Source organism: Gymnoscopelus braueri, assembly GCF_963280865.1.
Source record: "Gymnoscopelus braueri genome assembly, chromosome: 9".
Classification (NCBI taxonomy): Eukaryota; Metazoa; Chordata; class Actinopteri; order Myctophiformes; family Myctophidae; genus Gymnoscopelus; species Gymnoscopelus braueri.
Genome location: NC_137610.1, coordinates 32,896,306 through 32,910,203, shown reverse-complemented (window position 1 = coordinate 32,910,203; position 13,898 = coordinate 32,896,306). Strand labels below are relative to the sequence as shown.

At 43.4% G+C, this 13,898-nt stretch overlaps 1 protein-coding gene across 1 annotated transcript in view; it reads left to right on the top strand.

Annotated features, from left to right (window-relative positions):
• The window catches only part of tes (testis derived transcript (3 LIM domains)), a 12,663-nt gene extending 1,305 nt beyond the window's left edge, over positions 1-11,358 (top strand). Inside the window, exons 2-7 of the mRNA XM_080436974.1 lie at positions 1,478-1,563; positions 4,038-4,554; positions 6,103-6,861; positions 8,624-8,839; positions 9,300-9,458; positions 10,185-11,358. Of these exons, the coding sequence (XP_080293100.1) occupies positions 1,478-1,563; positions 4,038-4,554; positions 6,103-6,861; positions 8,624-8,839; positions 9,300-9,458; positions 10,185-10,376 (1,929 nt within the window). The 3' untranslated portion in view covers positions 10,377-11,358. The remainder of the gene's footprint in view (positions 1-1,477; positions 1,564-4,037; positions 4,555-6,102; positions 6,862-8,623; positions 8,840-9,299; positions 9,459-10,184) is intronic.
• The last annotated feature ends 2,540 nt before the right edge of the window (positions 11,359-13,898 follow it).

The window sequence follows — 13,898 nt, the reverse complement described above, 5'->3', positions numbered from 1 at the left end:
ACAGAGTTGCAGTACAGTTGCAAGCTGTAATGTCTTTGGCTTTGTTTTGGTTTTATGCTCTATAAGGAATCAGCGTTTATGAAATGTGAGAGCATTATTCTGGGGGTTTGCGTTGCAATTAGGTTTCTGGTAGTGGCTTTGTCTGCCACTATCAAACAGACTTCATTTTTGAATAGCTGCTGAATTTCCATACAGTTATTTTACGTATTTCCTGGAAAATGTACATCTCGCTGGTCGAGGCCCTTCATCTCATAGCAGTATTACACAAGTCAGATCATAGCAAAAAGTTTGCTTTGTTGGCCATAGCCTTTCATCGGCCATAAACTCATGTGGTCACATCTCATCTCATGTTTAATGGTATCACATTGTATAACCAGTGAGTCAGTGAAGTACTCCCCAGCACTGCTCTAGCTGGAGAGTCAGCATATTATCTACCAGGGCTGCTCTCACAAAGTGACTCATGAAAATGACTCTTGGGATGTGAAATGTATATGCAAAAGCCTCTTTGTAGATTGTTGTCATCAAGACTGATTACACACTGACTACATAGTTTAGTCATAGCAAACAGTCACTGAAGTCAACATCAGCTCGTAATGGACTCCAAGGAAGGAGACTAAAAGAGATCAGCCAGAAATATCCATTTGTCTTTTGTGTGGCACAGACAAGTTTGAAGACTTGAACATTTTGGCAGTCATCAAGTTCCAAGTTATAGGGGGGTTGTTCACATAGTTTAGTTTAGCTCATTGGCCCTGTTTAACTATTTCTTATTCAAACAAATCAAATACGATATATATAATTTAGTTGGATTCAATCTTCAGGTCGGTTTTAGGTGTGCATATGGTAAAATAACTATTATTATGAGACCTGTCAACTGTTAAGCCTAATTGGTGGATGTTTTGAAGGTTGGTCTAAATATTAAAGCAGCAAATGTCTCCATTCCTCAGCAGTGAGTTCTTTTAATACATCCATGAGTGAGTGCCGTTTGGGCCAAAAGGCATCTCTCCTTCACAGCAGGGCCGCGTGGTTGAGAGGCTTCTGGGGGCTCAATATCATGGAATACTTGACCATATATGGTCACAGGCAGACTTGAGACGGACAGCAGTGGTGTTTGACACTGAAGTCAGACAAAAGGATGCAGATGTGAGAGAGAGGGGCACCCTGGGTTCAACTTCAGAAGGATTAAGACTTGTTTGGAAAGAAAGCAATCCTTAGATGGTGGTGTATATTTTCTGTGAAGGAAGAATTTTGCTCAAAGGTTATTGTTATTTTTTTCTTCAAGAAAAATCAGACTATATAATCATGAAAATCTTTCTTGTTTGTTCAACTTTAAGCTCCTGTAATAAATCTTATGGCTTCTTTCCCAACTTGTGGCAATGCTTATGCCTTTGCCAAAGCAAATGCCAACATCATATTAAATCTCTGAAGCAGTCAAAACAAAGCCATGATAGCTAATATCTTTGATCTGCTTTGTTTTCAGATGACCCTGGGGCATGATTTTGGCGCTGGAGCAGCCTGTTTGAAATGCAAGGACAAATGCGAGGGCTTCGAGTTGCATTTCTGGAGGTTTGTACAAATTCTATTGTAAGCATGAGCAGGTTTGAGTCTGTGCACACTGCACAGGTTCTGGTGGGATTCTCAACCAAGGCAAGGCACACATCACCGAAGTGATCAAGTGGAGCTGCACTGTTTCTGATTGTGGTTGCTCTGGGCTGGCTTAGCTCCCAGGTATGACTAGGGATGTCCTGATCCAATCTTGTATCAGAGCTGGTCAAGGCATGTTTTAAGTGGTCTGTATAATTAGCTTTATTAACCACTTAAACCCCTGTATACTTCATTGTCAGTAGCTAAAATAGCAGATCTACCAGCTCACACGTGTTTTGATTCATTGTGAGCTTAAAGGTCTGTTATTCTATTTTTCGCTGAATGTTTGCCCATTTTTTCTGAATGCTGGCCTTTTATGGCATACCCAGAATAGGGATGCTGGAGTTCATATTCTTAAGCCTGATAAAATTCCAATCCTTTTTTATAATATATAGTTTTACCACATTGCGCTCTGTCTACAATACGACATTACCCTGAAGGCAGAAACATCTGTTTACTATGAAAGGCAGTGTGTAGATATTTTAAAATGGAAAATGAAAACTGCCCAACAGACCTTGTATAGTAATATCTGCAATGCAAGTGTTTCAAGAGGCCCTCAAGCATATTTTACATAGATTAAATTGGTTTTACTAACTTCTATGTACTTGACAATGTGCACCATGCAACTGTATTATCTAGGAAATATAAATATGGCATCAGGACTCTTATGTGGTTGGCAGATACTTGGTAATAAATTACTCAGATTGTGATTGGAGGCTTGGTATTAGCCTCCATAGGATAATAAGTAAATATAGTATAAGGCTATGGTCATTCCTGCAGCAGGCCTAGGTTCGAATCCAACCCGATGTCATCCCATCTCTCTCCCACCTTCCTATCTCTCTCTCCTCCCTGTACATAACTGTACATAAGTTACACAGGGCTCTTTTGAGTTAGTGAGTCCCCACACATTCCAATGTTAAAGATTATTTAAAAAGTGCCAGTGTTATCTTTGGAGAGGTGTCGGGCTATATTAATGAATGTCATTATCACCACATGACGTTATCGCCTATAAACATACAGCTGACGCAGGGCGTAAACAACTTCACAACGTTTATAGAACAAGTATAAGTGCTTCTTCTGTATGCTTGACATTTGTGATTCCATTCATGCCTGAGCATGTCTAGCAGTTCCGCAGCAATTAATGACATAGTTTTCTCAGGAGATGCAAGGCAAGTGTGTGTGCAAGGACTTGTCAAAAGTGCAAACGTTTGCATTTAAAGCTCTCAAAACTTGTTGAATTATTGTGAAGGAAAGGGCTGGCTTACAATTCAACAATTTTACAAAAGTGCAAAAACAACAGTCACAAATTCTCACAATAGTTCTCACTCTCACCTTTCTCTCACTCTTCCTCTGAGGGTTGATGTTTTTTTTTTTTTTTTTTTATCCCACGATTTTGTAACCCTATTTTTTACACCCAGTGCCAATTGTCTATGTAATCCTGGGCACTACCTTCCCTCTGCCAACATAGGGAGGCCAGGGCCGAGCTCATGCCTCCTTCAATGCATGAGAGCCAACTGACCTTCTTGTCACCTGACAGGGGAGAGTTTCCCTGGTTGGACGTAGCGCGTGGAAGGAACACGTTATTCCAACCAGTTCCCTTCCCCTCCATCAGGCGCCCCGGCTGGCCAGGGGGAGGCAGTATAGTGACCAGGATTACTGCATGTTTTTGTGAGGGTACCTACCCTAGGAGACACGGAGAGAACATGCAAACTCCACACAGAAAGGCCCTTTCGCCAACCCCACCTAGGGTATGGGCACTGATGACGCGGAGGAGAGAACACACCCCCAGCGTCCCCTGCGGGAATCGAACCCAGGACCTTCTAGCTGTGAGGCGACAGCACTACCGACTTTGCCACCGTACCCCCTGAGGGTTGATGTTTAACCACTTTCACCCTGGCATTCCTATTTTGGGCATGTTATTTGGTGAAAATTAGCAGATCTCTAAACTTGCATGTGAGGTGTTTTTGAAAAATGGTGTAAACACATGCTGAATATTTTCACATTCCCAGTGTTGTCAGCCTACCCTACACTCATCTCTTTCACACTATCACACACAAACACTCTCCATCTGTCTCGATTTCTTTTGCTCTCTCTTACCCTGTGCTTTCTCTACTCTCTAGTTCACACATGCACGCACGCACATGCACAGAGAGAGAGAGCAAGCAAACAATGTATAAGTGTAGGTCATAAGAGAACACATTTCATAATAACAGGGTGGTAAATTAAGGCAAGCCACAGCTTAATTAGTTTACCCAGCAAGCATTGTTGCCTGTTCCTTGTGAAAGACAAGAGGAAAGTGATTTTCTTGTAGTCTATCTGCCACTTTGTCTGTTGGGCTTTGCACGATAAAATAATATTGAAGCCATCATCGTTCCCATCACCTTCCTCCTCCACAGAAAGATCTGCCGGAACTGCAAGTGTGGCCTGGCGGAGCATGACGTCCAGATGATCTCCGAGGAGAACAAGAAGGTGGGGAAGCTTTTTGAGGACACCAAGTACACAGGCCTCATCGCCAAGCTCAAGACGGACGGAATCCCCAGCTACAGGGGCAACACCATCACCATCAGCCTCAGCGGCCCTTCCACTGCGTACGTGGTGCCACCCAGTGCCTCCTCCACTGTCGTACCACCACCCAGTGCTGCCGCTGGTTATGCACAGCCTGGTAGTGCTGCCGCTGGTTCTGTACAGCCTGGTGGTGCCACTGCCGGGTCTGTTCTGCAGCGTGTCAGTGCCTGGGCAGTGCCAGCCGGCACCCATGGCCAGCCAATGCCAGCCAGTGCTGCTGCAGTCAAGGCTAGCACAGTGCCAATAACCGTCAACGCCGCAGCAGCCAATGTGGTGCCAGTCAAGAAAGATGTGCCCATGAAGTCTGTGACATACGAATGGGCGCCCCCGGTGGCCAACAAGTATCTGGTAAGATTGGCTATTGGTAGAGATAGTTTAGAACAGAATAATTGGTTAATATATTAAAGGCACAATGTCAGCACAATCATTACACAGATATTTGCGAATTTTGCGAAGGCAAGCTCTGAATACACAGAATACATAAGGTATTTTCATTTTGTCGTTATCAGCTTAGTTCCCCTTTAAATTCCAGGATGTGATTTTAATTTCTGTGACCTCCAAGTGGGCCAAGCAAGCTCCCATCCAGCACCTGGAAAGAATAGAATCCCTTGGGAGTTGAGCGAGAATTACGTTGACCTTCTGATGTTGCATGGCAATTTGTGTCAGATAATCAGGTTCACTGTTCAGTTGAACACCGTTCATGTAGGAACACTTGGGGATTGTAATGACTATAATTTGTCCACCATAGGTCTCTGTTATATTAAAGGGTCTACACCATGAAAATCACTTTTTTCTTGGTTTTTTGTATTTTTTGGGGTCCCCAGTGTCTCTTGTACCCAAAAAAATGTTGTTTTCTTTTATTCAGTCATTCCTTCTCATTTCATGGATTTCCAGAATGGGCGTGTCTGAACAGGCGATCTCAGAATGGAAATGTTTATGATGTCACAAACATTAATGATGGCAAACCCAATGTTAAATGAAAAGTGCCCGAATAGCTCCGAAACTTTTTCTACGTGGGGGTCTACGAACAAATACTAAGTGGGGGTCTACGAACAAATACTTCGGGCTCGGATTTTGGCTCCGCCCCCCGGAAGTGGGTGAAACAGGCACCTCAAACACTTGGTGGAATTGTTCAAAAATGTTCAAAGTGTTTTTTTTTTCGATTTTGTATTTTTCTTAGATGCTTCTTTTTATGCAGAATTTTTCCTTTTTTTTTTTCTTTTTAAATCTTTTTTTTAAATCTTTTTTTTTATTAACAGACAGAATTGCTCAGTAGCCCCCCCCTGCACAAGAGGACGTTTTGGTATTGCAGCTGAAAGTGCTGTATAAGCCAGAGACAATTGACTTGGGATGAGTATATCTGAGTGATGATTTAGGCTCAAACCTTTTGAAAAAGGTTTGAGGGACATACACCATATGATATTAAATATCAAATATATTTTTTTAATTCATGGTGTAGCTCCTTTAAAAAAAAAACATAAATCTGTGCATTTGGTTCATGAAAAGCTCCCTCGCAAATTGCAGTTTACTTCTGCACAGACATGCTCTCTGAAACACCAGCTTTGATTAGACAGAAGTTGTGATATGTGATGACAGCTGCCTCGGTCAGCCTCTTCACTAAAGAGATCAGTCAGTGCATCTCAATGGACTTTAATGTCTCTCACAAGTTGAGGAATCTTAAGAACTCCCTGTACTGTATCTGTCTGTGTTTAGTCTATTTCAGTATCTCTGGCTTCCTGTCATAGCTTATCCTTTTCTCTCTCCACATTCTCCCATGTGTTTTTCAATTAATTCACTTCTCATTCAGCGTGGACAGCGTGTTTACTTTATCCTCATCAATTTCCTTCTCCACACACCTAACTTATCTCCTTCTCCGTCTCCTTCCCCTGCTGCCAGGCGGTGCGCTACATTGAGCTGCTCCCCCCTGAGAAGCGGCCAGTGGCCGGTTCGGAGGGGGCCGCATACCGTCGGCAGCAGATGGCCTGCCAGCTTCCGGAGCACGACCAGGACCCATCCAAGTGCCACGAGTTGAGCCCCGCCGAGGTCAAGCTGATGGAGCAGTATGTCCGCAAGTACAAGGATGAGGCCCTTGGCATGGGAGACATTATGCTGCCTGAGGAGATGGCCCTGGCTAGGGCTGGGGCTGTAGGGCAGGGAGGGGTTGGAGCTGGGCCTGGAGGGCCTGGGTCAGGTACGAGACCTGGTGTTGGAGGACCTGGAGGGGTGGGGGCAGGTGTTGGAGGGGCTGCCCCTGGAGGCGTGGCTACTGCTCCCGGTACTGGTGGTGTTGGTGGTTATGGACCGGGAATTGGATCTGCTGGAAGTGGTGTTGGAGGACCCGGGGCTGGTGTTGGAGCGGGCTACAGGCCTGGGGTGGTGGGTGGTACTGGTGTGGGCTACGGGCCTGGGGCGGTGGGTGGTACTGGTGCGGGCTACGGGCCTGGGGCGGTGGGTGGTACTGGTGCGGGCTACGGGCCTGGGGTGGTGGGTGGTACTGGTGCGGGCTATGGACAAGATGTCGGGGGTGCTGGGTTTGGCAATGGTGGTGGTATTGGAGGACCAGAGATTGGGCCAAGAGACATGGGCACTGCTAGTACTGCTGGAGCCATGGGCATCCCTGGAGCTCCACAAGCTGGACTGCCTCAGCAGGCATTTGTAAGTAGCCTATGGCCAATGGCACACTGTAACATCTATCTATCTGTCTATCTATTAATTCACAAACCCTGTATATGTCTGTCCATCCCGGGCATAACTCTGCAACTGTCCGACCAAATAACCTCAAATTTGGCATGTGTGTCCCATATGACCCGGTTGCAGAGGCAATTTGGTCGGACGAACAGTATGCATGTTCTCATATTCCACTGAGTATTAAGAGGGATAGTAAGTGTCCTTGTAGACAGTGTGCAGCGAACCACCTGACGCTAGGCTCTTCATGGACACTAAAGAAGACACTGTACACAGAAGTCAGTTAAACAGCAATTCACTGTAGAACTTAAAACAGTGTACATTGTGCCTACTTAATCACTTACCTGCAATCCCTACTTTGGGTTTGTCATTATAGGCAAAAAAAAGAATCCAAAATGTTAAATAAAATGTACCAAAAATTGCAACATTTTCTAAATCTACAAGCTCACAACGTTGTGAGCTTGTAGACAAAGTATGTACAAACAAATGATATAGGGTGTAACATATTTGTGTAACATTCATCATCCCGTGATGCAGTTTATTTGCACAGCGGTAAAAAAACGCCTCTTGAGCCCAACTCGAGAGGTAAGTAGGTTTTATCACGATTCAGGCAAAGCACTATAGAAGTTAATAATGATGTTGTTCCTATACTGAACACAAGGTGGAGCCAAAGGCTAAATCATGAGTCGGTCTTGCTTGCCCATCTAGAGCAGGGCATGTTAGCTCTGCATAGTGATGGGTTTAGTTTGAATTCATGCTGAACTGTGACTCATAACTGGAAACTTCTTTTTTCTTTTTTAAACAGAGGGGTGATTTATTGTGTTCAGCTGCCCTGAAGTTCCAGTCATACCATATGCAGTTGGTTAGTTGAGCTACAAGGAAGACCTAGTCTGAAGTCTGATTTATTCAAATTACGTCATCTTTATGTAACTCAGTGCTGATTTTAATTTTGATGAAAGAATAGACAGGCTTTGCGCAAGAGTGTTGTGGTTATATCGAGATCCTCACTCTTAATCATAATATTTGATGGTTGTCAATCATTTTCTCTGCTTCAGTTATTCTGTTGTATTTAACCGCACCCTCATGTCATTCCCTTCTCTAGCCTTTACTTTTTTAACCTTTTAACCTGTAATTTCTTCGTCTTGTTCACAACCAGCTAAACAGGAACATGTTATTAGGGTCATTTACACAAGCTTAATAATGTATGGTCCATCCAGACGCATATACACAAAATAGTACTCTGTGATACCTTTCAGTCTCTCACCAGCCTGTATTTAACTCAGCAGTTGTGTCACTGAAATCAAATATGTAGATCTAGGCCTGTCACAACCATTACATAATCGCCTAGTCGCAATTATTTGAGATCATAGCAATTATTAATCATCATCATCGTTTCCATGTTTGGAAAATGTTCATACATTTTCAAATAAAATAGCAGGTCTACAAGCTCACAATGCGTCATGATGCGCATTGCGAGCTTGTCATGAATTTCTTTATATATTGAAGTTATTTGTCATATCTGCCCTGTGCAATTTCTGTTTACAAGGTCTAAAAGGCAAACGGAAATATAATTTGTATTCATACGTTCCGATGTTCAATGCCAAAAAACAAAATCTCAAACCTGTTAATCGCAATTATTTACATGGCAATTAATCGTAAGGACTGACTAAAGTAAAATGTCACGATCATGACAGCCCCATGTGCAACTTGTCTTGTCCCCCTCTCCCTCTAGTCGTGCAACCACTGTCAGCAGCCCATGCGGCAGGGTGACCCGGCGGTGTATGCTGAGAGGGCGGGCTACGATAAGCTGTGGCACCCCGCCTGCTTCGTCTGCTGCAACTGCAGCGAGCTGCTGGTGGACATGATCTACTTCTGGAAGAAAGGGAAGCTGTACTGTGGCCGTCACTACGGCGACAGCGAGAAGCCCCGCTGTGGAGGCTGCGATGAGGTGAGAGACGAGATGGCCTCTATGTGGTTGGCGTTTATCACTTTCAACCTGACATCCCCTTTTATTGGGGATGTCATTGTACTGTAGGTGAAAACCCGTTAAAGGCGGAAAAGCCCTGGCCCTGTTTTTTTTTAGATAATTTGGACCACAAACAAAGGGGTAGTGTGAATATTGGGACTGGTCCTCTCTTTTGTTATCCAAAAAGCTCCCCTTTAAGTCTTTATTTACATTTCATTGGTTTTCCTGTGCAGCAGAGGCTGCAGAGATGGCAATGTACATGATACTTGAAAGCACTGTGTATAAATGTTTCCACCAAATGGCCTATTTTTTTTTTCATAATGTAATGACACTGCATTGTACTTACTTGCCCCTCTTTGTGTGTGTGTGTGTGTGTGTGTGTGTGTGTGTGTGTGTGTGTGTGTGTGTGTGTGTGTGTGTGTGTGTGTGCGTGTGTCCGCAGCTGATCTTCAGTAATGAGTACACCCAGGCAGAGGAACAGAACTGGCATCTGAAGCACTTCTGCTGTTTTGACTGTGACATGATCCTGGCCGGGGAGACGTATGTCATGGAGAAAGACAAACCTGTCTGCACACCCTGTTACATGAAGAGCCATGCTGTGGTAAGGGACGAGAGAGGTGACGGAGAAAGTGTGTGTGTGTGTGTGTGTGTGTGTGTGTGTGTGCGCGTGCGTGCGTGTGCCTGCGTGTGTAAGAGATGAGTGTTGGCTGACAGTGACCACCATACTCAGAATGTGTTTACACAATTATAACACCTAATCCCTACAGACCAACTGTGTTAATGGACCTTCATGTTCACATGCATGCCATGCATTCGCCTTTCGTAGTTTATTAAATGCCAAATCCATGATACAAACTTATAGCAGTGGAATTGGCAGTTTTTATTCTCTATTTGATTGACTCAGCTCTTAATAGGACTAACTCTGTAAAATGTACAGTGTCTTATTTGAAAAGAAGGTAATAAGTAACATCTGTTTACTGTGTAAAAAAAAAAGTATTTTGTCACCTGGAACTGTAGTTATTCCTGTACAGATTGCTCAAACCAATATTGCACAATGTATAGTGTATCTGTATACATAGTTGTGCCGTGTTGCACATTCTATAATGCAGACACTAAACTACCTCCCATTACTGCCTCATTAATCCCTCATGGGCCTTTCCCCCCCTTATCTTATTATCTTGGCTTTGTTATATTGATGTTGGCATAATGTTTGCAAAGATAATTCTAAGTTTTGATTGAACTCTTGGCCCTGGGGATTTTTCAACTTCTCAATGTTCTAATGAGTGCACCTACAGTATATGAAGTATTATGTCCTTCCCTCTCCCAGAAATGCACTGCATGTAACAACCCAGTGGAGCCAGAGGCTCAGCGGGTGTCCTACGGCGACCACCACTGGCACGCAGAGCCACAGTGTTTTCAGTGTTCCTGCTGCTCCAAGTGTCTCATCGGAGAGCGCTTCATGGCCATGCAGGGCTTCCTCTTTTGTTCTGTGGAGTGTAAGAAGAAAACCATGTCTTAGATGGCCTCAAGATACAGTACAGTATATATACCTGTCTTCCAGAGAACAGCGGGACCCTGAAACACTGTATCCATAATGTAACGAGGAGTGAGTGAGTGAGTGAGTGTGTGAGTGTGTGTGTGTGTGTGTGTGTGAGTGTGTGATGATCTAAGCCTTTTTTTTATTAGAGAAAACTTCTTCCATCTGATTGTAAAGCCTAATTTAAACTCATTAGAATGACAGAGTCCCTTGCCTAAAATTATTGATCTTCAAGCGTAAAGTTCTTTTAGACAAGTGACATCATTGTACTTAGGCTTAAACTTCAGTTCAAAGACGTATATTTCTTTGTTTTTGGTCATAGGAGGATTTTCTCAGTGGGTCTATAGACTACTTTTTTACTACTAGTAAACTACTACTAGTTTACTATAGTAAACAAGTAGTAATCTGATACAACTTTTGTACTACTAGTTTACTATAGTAAACAAGTAGTAATCTGATTCTACTTTTTTACTACTAGTAAAAAAGGGGCACAAGAAAGAATAGTAACAATGTCTCCTTTTAATTAGCCCTCTGGTGTCTTGAGAAACACGTCTTCTCTTACTTTACAAGCGCAAAGAGATTCTTTTTTTGTATTTCTTGTATTACACTGTTGTATTTGTGGATCCTCTGTCTTTACACCAGCCTTTATGCATTAATATTAGTGTTACCGCCTGACAGTATGTCCAAATGTTGTAGGTGTGAACTCACCTGCAGAGACCAAGATAAGAAGGCACTTAAAACAGAACTGTTTAACCAAGTTTATCTTATATTGCATAAGAGCCAGTAATATACTGTAAAATGTTTATTCCAAGTTTGACATCTTACAACTAACCAATGTATGTACTGTTTATTTTCCCCTATCACTGTTTGTGTTTTTGTGCCATTTTGTTTCCATTCAATGAAATAAATTGCACTTTATTGTTTTTTTCTATACAACTCAATAAATGAGTTTTTTTTTGCGTCACATTTTCGTCTTGTATTGCTTCAGAAACTCTGAGCCAACTCCTTGTGAGATGTCACCTTGTTCAAACTAATCATCACAGCTCATTGATAATAAACCAGCAAGCACACCCATGCTCCCATTAGGACCTGTGCTGTGTTAGCAGGGCTGACGTGACACTGATGGGAAACTGTCCCTTACTATTGGGTTAGCTCAATGGTCCCTTATGGAAAAAACATCTCAAAACCTCTTTGTGTTTTCATCCACACTGTGGAAATGAAGTACAATTCAAGGAAGCCTCTGTCTCGGAGGAACCTCATTGTCTCGAATGGCAGCCGGCCCATAGCCATGCAGCCGTTTTCCCTGGGTTTGAAGCTAAAGCTGCAATCCTAGAACGTTTTTTTTTCTGTGGATGAAACATTTTAACCGATATGTATGGTAGAATATGTTAATACAACGGTTTTGTAGTAACGTCCGTACTGCAAACCAAATATCCAAACACTTAAGTACAGTATGTTGATGTATTAGCACATACCTTCTGCACAATCTATAAATCTGATACTAAATTACCCCCATTATATCTGACCGCAGGTTCTATGTTTCTGATGCTGAATTGCACATATGTGGGAGACCCAGTTTCAAATCCCAGGTAGGACATAAATCTTACTGATTGTAGCTTTAAGCCTCACCTCTTAAGCCCTTATATGACCATCTCTGCCTAGGATAACCGCAGCCTCACCTTTCAGACCTCCATCTCTACATCTCCATTCAATTAAGCCTGGAAGCCACCGCCCACCCCTGAATGCAGTGGAAAGGGGGTGGGGTTTGGAATCAGCTCGCCTTCCTTCCTTTGATGTCACAGTGCTGTTGGAATTTGCATTGTGCAAAGTTTCATATTGGTGTGTGTGTTTGCATTGTATTTGGTTTCACATTGGAATTTGCATTGTGCTGTAGTTTCCACAAGCAAGTCTGCCAGATAAACACACCACCACCTTGACACACACACACACACACACACACACACACATGCACGCACCTACACACTACTACTACTACTACTACCATCAGCAACATCATTCTCCACCCTCATGGTATTTTCATAGGCAGACTGGCGCTTGTTATGTCTCAGCTCCATGCTGACCTAGGGAGATGGAGCTGAGATGCTGCAGAGCTGAGCTGATTTCCTTGTGGTTTGTCTCCAAGCAGCCAACCAGAGCCAGATGAGGCTGGTTGGTGTTCTCCGGAGGGAGCTGGGGAGTCTCATCTGAAGCACAGTGCTGACAAGCCTGGATGACAGACATGTTTGGAGTTTAGACATTCCCATGGGGGCCATATCTCCTAAAGCTAAGGTCAGGTGCCTTACCTTTTTGCATCGTGTTTCAAAACGGATATTCTGTATGTTGGCTCTTTAATTTGCTGCTAAAAGGTACTGATAATCATCACATGAATGGAAAGTCTATCTCACTGTCTATGGATTGTGCTGAGAGCAGACTGGCAGGCAGTCCCCATACATAAATCCCTATCTTGAACACATTAATGTGTCAACTATGGACTTACATAAGTGGTGAGTCATGCAAAACAAGATGGATATTAAATTGAGATCAGATTATTGCTAAGCATTTTTTTATTTCTGCTATTTTGCCTCCATAAGTATGATTTCTGCCCCTAGCTGCTGTAGATGGGAATGGAGGGACCACAACAGATAGACAGACATAGGCAGTTCAACAGTGGACTCCTTTCCAGGTCCCCCCCAGTCTCCTTGATCACACACAGAACATACAGTTGACCAGACACAAATTATGACCTTGGACGAGAACTATTTCCGGATCACGGCTGGAGGCTGGAGGAGGCGGGAAGAGGTGACGTTCTTATATAGCTCAATGCCAGAAAATAATCTGAATTTGACCCTACACAATTTCCCACCATTTAGCATTTTCATCAAAACTGTTTTAGCTACTCCTACAGGTTTTGACCAAAGCTCACACAAATAGCTACAAATTCCTGTATCTCTGGATGATGTTCTTGAGACTGTAGGGATACCAAGAAAATCCAATGCTTCCACTGCCATTATGTGAAGTGAATAACCCCCCAGGGGCCCCAGACAGTGACCTGCTTTGCCTCTGGTGAGCTGACCTGTAATTGGACTGCACCTGCTGACCAATCGGCTGCCTTGATGGAACACTAGCATGGGGTTGACGCGGGTCAAACCCAGAGGAATGTTGGAATTTTCAAACACATCTCTGGCTGAGAGTGAAGAGAAACAGCCATGATCATGGCTGCCATCTTGGAATAGATGCCAGCTGTCTGAAACATCGATAACACTCACCACCTGCATTCCTCCTGGGAGGGAGAGACATGAGGAGGAAGACGAGGAGGGGAATGACTCATTTTTATGGAATGCCATTATACAAGAGGTTTGGTTTAACAGCCCATGGCATGAGGGGGTGATCTATCTTAAACACATTTCACTATAAAATCTACACACAAGTCCCTCAAGGTGTCATAAGAATATTTTAGATGCTAATGTTAAACTACTACTTACCGCTTGGCAGGCTCACTGGTAG